Source organism: Heliangelus exortis, chromosome 1 (genome assembly GCF_036169615.1).
Source record: "Heliangelus exortis chromosome 1, bHelExo1.hap1, whole genome shotgun sequence".
NCBI lineage: Eukaryota > Metazoa > Chordata > Aves > Apodiformes > Trochilidae > Heliangelus > Heliangelus exortis.
The window spans coordinates 101,407,001-101,422,202 of record NC_092422.1 but is presented as its reverse complement, the minus strand read 5'-3'; the positions used below and the strand labels follow the sequence as shown (position 1 = coordinate 101,422,202).

Below are 15,202 nucleotides of genomic sequence, written 5' to 3'. Positions count from 1 at the left end.
ACCTGGGAATGTGATTAGTATTCAGTATTACATATTCTAGTGTGTTTTGGCAACACGAAAACCTGCATGTTTAACAAGAACACAATTTCAAATTAAAGTAATAAATCAGTTACTGAAGTGAGGCCTTGCAGGATGCCACACTCCTCGATGGGCACTGAGAGAGCAGTATTTTGTCCCACATGCTTTTGGCAGTAGAAGGCTCTTTATCAGCCACTGTCTTTCCAGTCACGCTTGTGTTCATGTCTTTGCTACATGCTCTGCTGATTACCTTGGAAAAGGGCAATGCTGTAACTGTTCAACTGACCTTTCAGTTTATTTTCTCTTGTGTAATATGAAACATGAGCTAACACAGCCTTCGTCTGCTGATTCTGAGAAGGAGGGCCATGTCTCTCTAGTTCTGCAGCTTTCTGCTCAAAGATGGAGTTTCTCCGTAGTTAATTCAGAAAGGACTCCCATCAATTTACTTTAGAAACCATGACAACAGAAGCAAATTACTGTAGCTAAGAGGGTTTTTAGTGTACAATTAATGCATAATTAAGACTATTGAGGAGAGGGATAGTGAAACAATGGCTATTAAATGAAGAAATCTCATACTTAGTGTTTATCTGATAAATGGTCAGATGTATAAAACAAAATAAATTAAATATGATACTGGTAAATTTGTTGTCCTGTATGCAAACAAAAATCCTTCCCGAACGCCATTATTTTGTGATTTCTGTCTTATTTAGACTATTACCTCATGACCAGAAAGCTATCTGGAATGCTTTGGCAGGTACAGGATATACATCGTAGTGCTGTTCTGTGAAGTTGTAACACAGTTTAGTATAAAATCATATAATTTTTGAGGTTGTCTTTTACTTTTTTTTTTAAAAAGGTAACTATATACCTTTTGTCTCAGAGGACAAAAGATAAAATGGCTTGCTTGTAGCAAATGTATGCACTTCTCTTTCATCTCCTCTCTTGCTTGAATTGCTGTCTAAGTAGTTGGCTAGGCTTCTGATAGAAAGAAATTGCTTCTTGCTCCTTCTAAAAACTAGTAATTTGTTACCCTGTGAGATACATCCGTGTGTTTAAACTGAAGGGAATGATAAATGAACAAACATAGGTGGATGTGGGTTAGAAAGCCTGTAAATATTGTGAGAAATGGTGTTCTTAGAAACCAGATTGGTTTAGGTGAGTCTGTGGAGCAATTATTACTAAGCAATTACATTAAGTTTGCATTTGATACCTCTTGTAATCACTCCTGCATTTGTTTCTGAATTGAGCACTGTGTGTTCCTCCTGAAGCTGGTGGCAAAAACATTACAGCTGTCAAATGGCGGTGAAACCACTAAGTTATCCTAATGGCTAAAGCTGGGAAAGAGGCTTGTGTGTAGTGCTCTGTATTGTGCACAGTGCCAGAACTTAAGTCAGCAGATAATCTTCTAGCTAAAGTGCTACTGAAATATATTTACCTCTAGATAATAATAGATCTGCCTAATAGATTTCACAGCTAGTAGGTCTTTGCATCTGTTATCAACTGCTGGTGGGGTATCAAGAAAATCTCTGAACTATCCTTTTGTTTTCTGCCATTTCCTATGTTTTGTCATGCTCTTATGTGCTACTCCGTATGCTGTTGTTAGAGCTTGACTTGCGTGTCACTGCACTTTAAATTATTTTGAAAAAAGGTTGGTGCTGAATCAATTACTTGTCCTGTATGAATAAGTTCCAACAGAGCAAGTGATTACTCATTGCAAAGCCAATATTTTTAACTTCTAAGATAATGCAGTTAGCTTGAGACACAAAACTGTTACCTCTCATTACTGAAGTCGTGGCGCATCCAGGGACAGTTAGGAGTTTACGTTTGTTTCCTCACCATCGAAAGTGCCCAGAAATTTTAAGCTAACTCCTGAAGTAATCTGTGAGTGTTACTATACTTTTCTTAAACTGCATCTGCTTCCATTTCCATTGTTGCTTCCAATATTGTAGATTCTAGTTGAAGAGAAGTCATAAGGACACTCCAATTAATACATTTACTTGAAGGAGCCTTTTTGATGTAGCTATTGAAAAAGCCACCATGTTCATAGGATTCAGGAGACACTACTGAATGTCTTGCCCTGTCTTTTCATTTGGGTAAATCTTAAGATTAAAAAAAAAAAAAATCTGAGGAGACCAGAAAAGGACAGAGTAGATCTATCCTTCCCCTTGGAAAGGAAGAAATGAGCAATTGCATGTTGTCGCTCACTATCTGCAGAGTAGAAAAAAAGTTCCTTTTGAATATTTTTGCCTTTCTTGCTTGCTGTTATGAGTGTTCTGAGTGGTCTTTCTAGTAACTGGTAAAAAGCACTTTTTTCAGGAATTGTAGCAGTAATGGTTTAACTGTTTGAGTTCCTTATTGAAGTAAGTACTCAGATTATTTGGATAACATTTAATTATACCTAAGTAATACTGTTTTGTCCTTTTACAAGGTGGTCAGGAAGGGAGTTAGTATTGCTGGTTGCTTGAAGATCTGAAGGTTTTATGTGGAGTCCTAATTCAGTATTCTGACTTACCATCAGACTTCTTCAACACTATGCCAAAAGTCTTATTTCATAAAGGCAGTTGACTTATTCTTTATTCTTATGCTCTGTATTGAAGCTACTACTTGTAACTTATGCTTTTGATAACTGAATGAAGTCAGTGGTGATAGGAACTACAGCAACAGCAGGGGTTTATGTATCATGGTTACCAAATAAATAGAATGTTATTTCTTTGGATAAGAGCTATATAGGTTTGCATTGAATTGAAAGATTTCAGACCGACTTTTTCTCTGATAACTGTGTTCTTCTACTGAATAAGTGTTAGGTCTCCTGGTATCTGTAAGACAAAACACTTGAGGCTGTTTTAGTGATAGAAATATGAGGAATAAGTGCTTACCTCAAATGTAAAACCTTGAAGTGGCTTCTGAATTAATATTGTCTTTACTCTTTCACTATGAAGCTCATTTTATTGGCAAGATACTTGTTTTCTGGATAGCCATTGTACTAATTCATGTTTGATGTTTTAATCCTGCTTCTATGGAAAGTCAGCCAATTCCTACACTTCCATTGTAAGGGTTTAAACAAAGCTGCATATAAAGCATAGGATTTGAAGCAATGCTGTGTTACAAATTATAGATGTAACAATAGGAAAAGACTGTTGTGACTCTGTTTCAAATGATGATTACAATAATTATTATTTCACAGTGACATGGTGGTAGAGGAAGGGAGACATACGTTGATGTAAAAGTACTGTTCTGTCTTGTTTCAAGCCGGGCATAGGTGTCCTTGGGGAAATGCCAAGATTGTGAAGTCTTTGTTTCCAGTAAGTCTGAAAAAACCCACCTGATTCTGGTAGGTTTGACAGATGTGAGATGGATGTTGGACTAGTATTGATAAGTTTTCTTTTTGATAATAAGTCCTAGAGCAAGAAATGCACCAAAAGCAGCCCCCTTATGCTGTCTGCACTTGTGAGGTGTCCTTTGTCATACCTGGCTGTAGTAAGGGACATGGTGTATAACTTCCAGTCACTCCAGACCCCTCCATACCTGAAGTTCCATGGGTTCTGGTTTTGTTATATTTAGCTTTGTGTCCCAAAGGTAACAGTTGTACTTTTCAGGTCTTACCTGGGTACAATTTTTGCCTTGTTATATCTCCTCAATGTCAGCATTCATGTGGGGAAGTAGAACTTGCCCACTTCACACTCAAAGCTGTGAAGACCTGACAAACATGAAGGCAGAAGTCTGCCTATTGTCCTGATATTTGTATCTCTGGATGCCGGTGTTGTCTTCCTTCACATGTCCAGAATTCTATGAGGTGGTCTCACCTGTGACATGTCTCGTGTCCACAGTCTGTCTGACATGTGTCATTTGAGTATGTATGTGTAAATGAATACGATGTAACTTAGTGTTAAGAGAGGATCATGAAATGCAGTCTCATTGATCTAGTGTCTTAACTCTTTAACACTTGCATGCTATTAGTGAACATTATATGTCTTTGGAATTGGTTGAAAAAAAACCCTTTCCCTGCCACTTTCTGTGTATAATCCTGGGGTTTCTTTGGAAGGTTATAAGAAGGCTAACAGGCTTCATTAAAGTAGAAATGAAAGCCAAAATTTCTTTGAAGGCAAAATCTTAAGTTCCCTAAATCTGCATCATGAGCATGCACTTAACTTTAAGCAGTAACAGGATACAGAACTATGTTTCTGCTGTTTTATAAACTCTGATGGGTAACCTTGTCCTATGTCTCTATTTCATTTCCTGAGATGATTATTTAGAGTAGTTCACAGCACAAGTAATTGTTTCATTTCAGAAGCACGTGGGTTTTTTATGAACTTTGGGCAAACTAGAATCCTGCACTTGATAATTTCAGAAGATGATTTAAATAAAATTGAAACTGAATGCTTTCTAGAATATAATCTGAAAACACTGAGAGCACTAGTTGTTTCAATAATCACGATTTCTGCAATGATGATGCTGTAGTGATACCTGAACTAGCTTGAATTCTCACAGGCAGACTGCATATGTGCAAACTGAAGCAACATTCTTACTTCAGTATGCCTAAAACTGTGTTACTTGTTCAAAATTTGTCCTGTATAAAAAGCTATTATTGTAATCATGTTTTACATCCCTGATAGACAACTTTTCTGATCTGTTTCTTTCATTGACCTGTGTACTCCAAAAAAAATTGTTTAGTTTAGCATATAATCTTGCTTGCCATTGCAAAGTGATGACTGGTCTCTTATAATAATGCTCATGCTCATTTCACATATTAAATATTTGAAGTCTTTTTGTTTGCCTAAACTTTGAATCTACTAAAAGTTAAAGTGAAACTGTAGATGGACTCCTAATGCTTCTGTAACAAGAATCCAGAGCTTTCAATGTGTGTATTACTGTCTGAATTTTCTGAGAGACATAAGTCATATAATTACTTTCTGAAAGTCCATTTTCATCCTTCCCACTTAATAAATTTGGTCTCAGATTTTTTACAGAGATTACAGCCCTCTCTGTGACTTCCTTTTCTTCCCTATTAATAGATGTATCATCTCCTTTCTCTCTAGCTTGCAGTGATTAGAATGATTGGCTTTTGCTTAAAGATATGAAGTGTACCACTTTTTCCTGAATTTGGAGAAATACCACATCCAACCAAGGTGTCCTTTAAGCTGTGAAAATGTGTTTGTACCAAGTGTGTGCATGGGAGGCTAATTTTTAAGTTGATAAACTATTCCAAAACTTTTTTGTATTTTAAGTATGTCAAATTCATTTCCTCAGACTTCTGGAATTGCAGCACAGTTACCTACACCACATGGAAAAGTGTTCTTGCTTCAGCACATACAGTTGAAAATAATACATGTGACAGGCAGCAATTTTGAAAGAGTTTATGTATGGCTGAGGAATTGGAATTTGCAGATAGCCCTGTGGTCTTGTACAATATTACTGACATATTTTAAAGGAAGGCTTAAAATCTTAAATCTATAAAAATCAATATACTTTTTTCAAGGGGAATCCTCCAGTAATGAGTAATTTTCCCTTTATCAGATGTTGTATATGGAACTTCTGAGGCTGTTTGACTTGCTTGATGTTTCTGTATTTATACTTTATAAATCTTTCTGTAATTGCACTTGGTTAAAACTTAAGTCAGTCAGCTAGGTTTATGTATATATGCAATTAAATTTATTCTTGGAAATCTGACAAAATATTCTCCCTTGAGCACTATAAATTAAACTGATTATCAGAGCAGTAGTAGTTAGTTATGCACTTCTGAGGATTATGTGCGTGACCAAATTTTAAAAGAATAGTGTAGGTGGACAGTCAAAGTTGTGTTTGTGTGTATCTTGAGATATTTTCCAAATTTTGCCATTTTAAAGGTGAGCATCAATCTTCATAATAAAAAAAAATGATAGGAGATTCCCTTTGAAAGAAGCTGTAGTATTCAAAATAACCAGTAAATAAACAAGTAATGTTAAGGTTTTCTAATCCTGTACTTTGAGCTGATTAAAGACCAATTCTAAGCAACTTTAAACCAAATCAGAGCTCTGTCTGTTTAGAGACATGGGGTTTCTTGTAACATCTCCAAGCTTGTAATAGGAAATTTTTACATTAGAGGTTTGGGGTGTTTCAAGTCCTACTGCGCTAAGTAGGGTATGGTCCAAATAATTACTTCTATGCAGTGTTGATTTTGTTTCCCAAATCATTTCAGTGTCAGAGGACTGCAAAGTCTTACTGATGCTACAGCTCTACTCTTTAGAGAGAGCTGCTTTTTGTAAGTGCCAGATTGGTTTCTCCATACTTCTTATGCTGTACTGCAAGTGGTTGGAGAGCAGCCAGACAGAGAGGGACCTGGGAGTCTGGGTTGACAGGAAGCTGAACATGAGCCAGCAGTGTGCCCAGGTAGCCAAGAAGGCCAATGGCATCCTGGCCTGTACCAGGAACAGCGTGGCCAGCAGGTCCAAGGAAGGGATTCTGCCCCTGTACTCAGTGCTAGTGAGGCCACACCTCGAGTCCTGTGTCCAGTTCTTGGCCCCTCAGTTCAGGAAGGAGACTGAGGTCCTGGAGCAGGTCCAAAGGAGGGCAACCAGGCTGGTGAAGGGATCCAGCACAAGTCCTGTGAGGTGAGACTGAGGGAGCTGGGGGTGTTCAGCCTGGAGAAGAGGAGGCTCAGAGGAGACCTCATCACTCTCTACAACTCCCTGAAAGGAGGGTGTAGCCAGGGGGGGGTTGGTCTCTTTTCCCAGGCAACTCTCAGCAAGACAATAGGGCACGGTCTCAAGTTGTGCCAGGGGAGGTTTAGGTTGGACATTAGAAAGAATTTCTTTACTGAGAGGATGATCAGACATTGGAATGGGCTGCCCAGGGAAGTGGTGGATTCTCCGTCCCTGGAGATATTTAAAAAGAGACTGGATGTGGCACTCAGTGCCATGGTCTGGTAACTGCAGCGGTAGTGGATCAAGGATTGGACTTGATGATCTCAGAGGTCCCTTCCAACCCAGCCAATTCTATGATTCTAGGATTCTATTTTAGTGTCTTGAGATGGTATATTAAAACTGGCTGTGAGGGATGCAGCAGACCTATACAAATCTCTGTAGGAGGCCTGTGCCAGGTATTAATAAGATGGAATAAAGAATACCAGGCTGTTCAGAGTGTGAAGTTGTCCTGTTGTGTAGTAATACTATGATTTCTTGACTGCCAATCAGTATTTAAAGTGGAAACTGTTCTCATAAAGTGGAGAAAATACAGACGAATGTGAAGATTTCAACTCTGCACTGTGCAACAACCATGGAAAAACTGCATGGTTTTTATTTGTTGGGTTTCTTTTCTGTAGAGAACAGTGAACCTGATATGATAGTGTTAGGATACAGCGTGGCAGTCTGTCTGTGGTTTTTAATGCTATTACACTTGTTAATATAAGAAAGGCACTTAAGAAACTTTCTAAAAAAATCTTATTTATTTTCATTGAAAGGTATTCTCTGTTTTATAACCACTTGAAGAGCATTGAGGAAAATGAAGGAGGCCTTGATAAATTTTCAAAAAGTTACAAAAACTTTGGAGTTAACCAATTATTGGATGGTGGAATATATTGCAAAGAGTGGGCACCAGGAGCAGAAGCAGTGTTTCTCGCAGGTGACTTCAGTAAGTACTTTCAGGAATATTTCTTTTCTCCTGTATTGTGTTTTGTAACTATACCCTCTTCATTTAAAGGCAATTTTGTGGCAATGATTATATTCTCATAGTAAAAAATGTGTCATGGCTTGCTGGCATAGTGGCATTTTGTAACTTGAACTAAATCTTACTCAAGGTTTCAATAGCCTAAGAACATGGGTGTTTCTGTTGTATGGTCAGTATTAAGTGCATCTTTTACTTAATGTTTTTAATACCCATAAGGCAGTAACGTTTCTTTTGTCTGTACACACTGCAGCTATAATCTGAATGTGTCTAAACTACCTGAGATTATTCCTAGTGTTCTACAGTTAGGCTTCTGCAAAGCTGTATGCAGAGAAAGAGAAATAACAGTAACAGGTGGGAGTCTTGATCTGCTTGAGGACAGGAAGGCTCTACAAAGGCACCTGGACAGTCTGGGTTGATGGGTCAACCCCTTTCATATGAGGTTTAGGAAGGTCAAGTGCCAGGTCCTGCAGTTGGGTCACCACAGCTCCAAACAACTCTACAGGCCTGGGGAAAGGTGACTGGAAAGCTGCTCAGAGGAAAAGGACCTGGGGAAGTTGGTTAACATCAAGCTGGATGTGAGCCAGCAGTGTGCCCAGGAGGCCAAGAAGTTCAACTGTACCCTGGCTTGTAGCAAGAATTGTGTGACCAGCAGGAGTAGGGAAGTGATTGTCCCCTTGTACTCATCATTGGTAAGGCAGCACCCACTACAAGAAGTACATTGAGATGCTGGAGAGTGTCCAGAGAAGGGCAGTGGAAGCTGGTGAAGGGTCTAGAGCACAAGTCTTGAGGAATGGCTGAAGGAACTGGGGTTGTTTGGTCTTGATAAAAGGAGGCTGAGGGAAGGCCTAATAGCTCTCTACAGCTACCTGAAAGGAGGCTGTAGCAAGGTGGGCATTGGTCTCTTCTCCCAAATAACAAGTGACAGGACAAAAGGAAATGGCCTCAAGTTGTTCCAGAGCAGGTTTAGATTGAGTAGCAGGAAAAAAAAATTACTGTAAGGGTTGTCAGGAACTGCAGCAGGCTGCCCGGGGAAATGGTCAAGTCACTATCCCCAGAGGTATTTAAAGGATGCGGTGCTCAGGAACATTTAGTGGTTGACTTAGCAGTGTGCTAAATTAAGGGTTGGACTTGATAATTTTAATGGTCTTTTCCAACCAAATGATTCCATAAATAGAACAAAAAAAATACTTAATTATTCATACTATATTTCAATTTTGAAACAAAGTCCTAAAATACAGCTCTTAGTTGTCAACGATTCTTATTTTCTCTTTAGGAACTGAATGAGGCAATCTGTTCACTGAGTTAATAGTGAGTTCACTATTCTCTGGCATAATTTGAATCTATAGACAATGATTGTATTTAAAACAATACCTTATTTGTAATGCAGAAGGCACCGTTAAGTCAGTGCAGCACTATTTTGATATGATTAAGTTAGTGAATGATAGAGTAACTTTGCTTGAGTTACTCTCTTTGAGGGTATTAGAGAGTAATAAACAATTGTCTATTACTCTCTAATTACAAATGTCTAATGTTGACATTGATAATTAGGTTAGTGCAGTACTTGAATTTTAATTTGATATGTCCTGATTCAAAACTGAATAGTAAATCACTAGTACAGTTCACCTATTGCTAAATTATATCGATGCCAGCTATCAAAATTGATAACAACTAGATGAGTATATTTTAATAGCTCAACTTCGTATGTATAAAACCAAAGAAAATTCTCTTCACAGATCTTCTCTGCAACCCCACCCATTGATGAAGGTTTTTTGTGATGTGATAGATACAATAGTGTAAGTTGCAGACTTGAATTTGTTTGTTTTAAATGTGTTTCAATAAGCTGATATTTTAAAAACAGACTTCTAATGAAATAACCTGATATTTTAAAAAGAAGATCGAACTTATAAATTGTCTTGCTGGGTTGGAGGGAGAAGTATACATGTACAAGAGAACAATATCTAAAAAATGGAATGGTTTTCTAAACTTCATTTGAAATATTTCATGTAGTAGTCATATGAAGCAGAAATTATGGGTTAATATCCTAGAGCTGTTGTATCTAGATTTTAATGAAATGTGGCAGTTAGAATTCAAAAGACTAAAAAGAAATTCACTTTAATGTGAAAAAACTACGTTTGTCCTTTATATCATATTCATCAGTCATACTAAAGTATTCATTCCCAATAGGGAAGATAATGTACTCAGAAAGCCTAGAGGAATGAAAGATTGTCATTCAATTCAGATGAGCTTTAATAATATTCTGATGAGAAATTGGGTTGCAAAACCCTAAGATTTAGATTCAGGTTGCTACAGATATGTTTAATTAAAGCTGAATCCCTTTAACCTTTCTTTAAGTTTTCAAACAGGTTGAAGTCTCAAACTAAATTTATGATTATATTGTATTTAAATTGAACATCAGAATTTTTTATAAAACTCTTTTTTTTTTATAAAAGGAACTGTAATTAAAGCATTTGGGGAAGTGCAAAGTTTTTCACAAAGAAACAAACATGGAACTTAAAGCAGCTCTTTTAGGTTTTAAACTGAAGTACAGTATATAAAATATAAAAGTAGATCATGCATTATTTCTTTAGTTCACTTCTAGGCACATGGATAGCAGTGTTTTTTTGTAACATTTTACTTAATACAGAAGTATTGTCTGTGAATCTCTTAAATGTTTGGAAAGACTCAAGTAATAACACAAAATATTAGTCCCTGCTATTTAACCTGGTGTCTGAGGATCAAAAAGTAGAAAAATAATTACAAGTGCATACTAAGTTACAAAGAACATGAATGCCTTTCAGAATTATAGCTAAACAGATAGTTGGTAATAGCTGTATTGTGTACTGTGCTCAAGAGAAACATGAATAATTTATTTCTCTAACTATATACATGTGAAACATCAGTCCTGCAAAGTTGTGAATTAATTTTATGCCTTATAGTAAACAATAAAAGCTTTATTTTGGGATTTTGACCCAAATTATGGTATTCTTATGCTTCATTTGAAGATGCTTCTAATGAATGGGCTAGCTGCTATTTCTAAAACAATTATTTGTATTACAGCATTCTGGAAAAAGCTAGAATCCAGTAATAGAACACAAATCTGCAAATTCATATTTGGACTGGAGAATGAAAAACACAAAGATCCCAATTCTTTTGAGTTCAAGTTCTATCTCTTTAAAAACTCTAATTGGAAAGGAAAAGATTATATCTGTTGGTATTCTGATATGATGCTTTACTCTATCTGTAAACTATTAAATGAGCATCCAAAACCCATTAAAATTACTCAGTTGGTACTTTTAGCATCTTAGTAAAACAAATGGATGTGGCAGTTAGCTGAATTCCTGAGACAAGTATCAACATCATGGCTACCTTAAAACCTCTCTGTGATAACACACTGGAATACTGTCAGTTTACTGCTTCTTCACAGTCAAGTATTTCAAAATAAGTCACTGAACTGCAGGTTTTAAGGGTAACCTGCAGAATTTGTTTGGGCATTGGAAAACTCAGGTGTATTTGGCCACACAAAGGCTCACTGGCTTACCTGTAAACAATATTTTAATTGAAAAAAAAAAAAAAGGTTACTGGCTTTAAGGAACTTGAAAGAGTAAGTCGTGCACACGCTAATTTGGAAGTAAGTTTTTGATATAATTCCTTGGTACACTTGTGATTTCTGTTCTTTTGTTCCCTTTTGTTCTGTTTCCCCTCCCTCTTTCCCAGGTAACATTAGATATAATATGTTGGAATTTATGTTTGTTTACGTTTCTGCTTCCTTTTTCTTGCATTAGTGGGTAAGGTTTCTGCTGGGGCTGGAGGGTTTCTTATTCAAACTCCTACAGGCTTCCTGCAGTGTGAAGGAAGGGGAACTTAAGTCACAGCCCTCATTATTTGGATATCTGACAGCTTATTGCAAGCTTCTGATGTCTTAGTATGATTTTCTTTTTCTGTAGTTGACTCAGAACTTTTACCTAAATGGATTCTAGATACTACTATGATATGAACTTCTTGCAACTTCTTGCTACTTTCTTCAAAGGTTTTTATAGAAAATGACCTAGATTTCACAAGTAAAGTCAAATAGTGCTGTACTTCTGTGGCTGCAGGTGACTGAAGGCAGTAGAGTGAAGTACAAGCTGCTATTAATATCTAGGGAGACATCCTATCTGAGAGTTAATGACAATTGGTTTTGTTAGCATTTGTTTTTAAGCATTATTTCAATTTTTAAGATTATTTCAATGACCCTGCTATTGAGCTGGATATCAACCCTGGATTGAGTTGGATACCAAGCAATGCAGAAGGAAAGCCCAATTGGCTAGTGTGTGTATGACAGTATAGTGTCCTTAAATAGTCTCTCCATTTTTGTTCTGATTTTGTATTCCAAGGAAATGTTATAAAGGTATTTTGTGGGATATTGGGATTTTTGATGTCCTTTCCCTTGTCTGAACTGCTGTTTGTCTGATATCTTTGTCAAGGATCCTGTCTGAATCCTTGCTGAACACCATATTCTCTCTGAGCATCTTTTCCCCTAAGAGTTGAGTTTATTGCACTTTAGAATTCAACCTCAGTTTATGAAGTTTTCTCACTTTGGAGAATACATTTACAACACTGCACTTCTGTATCACCTCTTATATTGGAACAAGTGAATGATTTGGTCATGATGCAAGAAGTAAGTCCTTTCTCCTTTGAGAAGCAAGAGCAATGTTAATTTCTGATACGAAACTTCAAATTGAGCTGTGAGCCTAAGAGCTCTATGGCTAATACTTGCTGTTTGATTTAAGATTTAGCTGGAATTACTGCATTTAAATTGATTTTTAATGACAAATGGTAGAATCTAAGCCATTATAGCTTCAAATTTATTTCTAGATTAAAGCTCAGTTCATGATTCTTTGGCACGCTAAGGGTGCAGTTCTGAGCAAGAAGTTCCCTTGTGCCTCATGTTGCTGAGGCAGGATGTAATGTTTAAATAGTTGGATGGTTTGGGGAGATCTAATCACAGAGATGAGTAACTCAAAGTACCAGGCAATTCAAGATGTCCTCTGTGTTGTATTAAGACATATCTGGGGCCTGGACTTTTGTATAGAAGCTCTTGTCTTTGTGTGTGGCTAATTCCCATTCTGGTGTCATTTTTCCATAGAACTTATCCAAGCTGATTATTTGAACTTCTGCTGGTAATCTTAGCCTTTTTCTGTTTGTAGCTCTTGTTAGAGTTTAAGTCTCTGCTGTCAAACAAAAATATTACCCTTCTTTTAATTTTTATTTTAAATTTCTCGATGGTCTGCTATTCAGTTTTTTTTTTTATGGTTTGTTTGGTTTGGTTTTTTTCCCCCTAGGCATTTTTTGCTATGTTATGCTGAAAAATCTGAAAATTGAGCAGTAAAACTCAGAGAAGCCTGAGCTGCTTGCTCTTTGAAAGAAGCCTTCAATTTTCAGGGTGTTTTAAATTTTATGCCACTTGATTTAATGGAAAGCAATATTTTCTATTATAGCCTTCTTAAATTAGTTCCTCTCTAGGGGTAAGTAGTAAACAATGGTTTTAAATAAGACCATCTGGGACAGATGCACTGCATTTATTCTTATGTCATGAACCGTGGGCACCAAGTGTTAAAGGAGTGTGGCTGAGAAGAGGAAGGTTTAACAGAACAGGAGATTCCTGCTTAGCAAGTGGAGGGAAATGTGTAAGTAACTTGGGCAGAACTGTTAAAGCTGCTTATGGAGAGCAGATATGCTTAAATGATTAGAGACATGTAGGCATTCCCACACTAATAGAGGGAAGAGTTTGTTGTAACTAGGGTCACGAGACTTTTTTTTTAATAAGTTAAGAATTCAGTGTTCTTGATGTATGTAATCAAGTCAGTTTCAGGCAATTTCCCCAAGTGAGTTTTCTGGACACTGGGCCTAACACTTTTCCTGTAACTTTTTATTTTGATTGGAATTAGCAAGTCATCACCTGATATATTTGGTTTAGTTCATGCATTATAATAAAATGATGGAATAGGAAAGAGCTTCACAGAAAAAACAATGAAGATGATATATTTGTGAGGGAGAGAAGGTTGGAAGAGTTGGTAGTATTACAGAATTGTCATGGTTGGAAAGTGCTCTTAAGATCACTGCATCCAACTGGCAACATACTCCTCCTCTTCCAATAAATAAAATATTTATCTATATCACTAGGCCCATTAGAGCATGTCCATAAGTGTCTTATCTACATGTTTTTTAAGTATTTCCAGGAAGGGTGACTCTACCATCTCCCTGGGCAGCCTGTGCCAGAGCCTAACTCCTCTCAGTAAATATTTTTCCTAATATCTAGTCTAAACCTCCCTTGTGCAACTTCAGGCCATTTCCTTTAGTCCTGTTACTTACTTGAAGAGGCTAGCACCTGCTTCCCTACAACCTCCTTTCAGGTAGTTGTAAAGAGAAATAAGGTCTCTTCCAAACTTGAACATTCCAGATGTTCTCACAGGACTCAGGTGCTTCAGCCTTCTCATGATCTCTGTGTCCCTCCTCTGAACTTGCTCCAGCAGGTCCATGTCCTTCTTGTGCTGAGCACTTTAGAGCTTCTATTGATTCATTCCCAAACTCCACTCCTAGGAGCCATCCCACTGAATCTAGGTGATGCTAATAACATTGTAGCCTTTGCTTTCCTAGCCATTATAAGTTTGTCTGCAGTTTCCCCTTTATTTTTCCTATTTTGTATACTTAATGAGTGCTATTAAAAGGACATCAACTTCTCCAAATAAGAGGCTGTGAGCAATGTGCATTTTCTTACCTGGCTGAAGCATTCAACTTATGTGGGTTGTTTTTTTGGTTGTTTTCTCCATTTCTCTACACGGTCAACAGCTGCTTAGTTTTTTGATTAGTACTGTAATATGTATTTCTTCTGGTGTGTTTAGGATGGTGAGATTTTTGGTTTTAAATCTACATTAAGCATTACTTTTCAGCTATTAATTTTCATACCACCATGATTTTGTGGTACTAACATCAGTAGTGTGTTTTGGGGGGGAGGAGGATGTTGTTCTGTTTTTTCTTGAAGTAAGTAAAGTAAAAGCAAATTAATCATTACCAAATTATAACTGGACTATGGTTTTCTAGTTGTCCTGGTTTAGAGCCAGCTGGGATCAACCAGGTTTCCACTTGCTCACCCCTACTATGGAATGGGGAGAAGGAAATCCTTCCTAGAGACTCATTAATCAAGACAAGGAGAGAGAGGTTTTTGTTCCCCAGTCACACTAATAGATAGAACATACTCAACTGGGGAAGAAAATGTTAATTTAATCTACCAGGAGAAAGAGAGGACAAGACCAGATCATGATACCTTCCCCTGTGCTCCCTTCTTTCCATGCCTGAATTGCTTCACACTTGCCTCCCCCTCAATGGCACAGGGGGATGAGGAGTTGGGGGTTTAGGGTCAGTTCACCACACACTGTTTCTGCTGCTCCTTCCTTCTCGGGGAGGAGGACTCCTCACAGTCTTCCCCCTCTCTAATGTGGGGTCCCTCTCATAGGAGAGTTCTTCACAAAGCCCTCCAAAATTAATTGCTCCTCCCAGGTACATT

General features: G+C 37.4%; 1 protein-coding gene across 2 annotated transcripts in view; it reads left to right on the top strand.

The window, feature by feature from the left end:
• Positions 1-15,202, top strand: part of GBE1 (1,4-alpha-glucan branching enzyme 1) — a 145,972-nt gene that overhangs the window by 24,879 nt on the left and 105,891 nt on the right. For both annotated transcript variants that reach the window (XM_071755999.1, XM_071755992.1), the window contains exon 2: positions 7,454-7,623. In XM_071755999.1, coding sequence (XP_071612100.1) covers positions 7,454-7,623 — 170 coding nt within the window. The remainder of the gene's footprint in view (positions 1-7,453; positions 7,624-15,202) is intronic.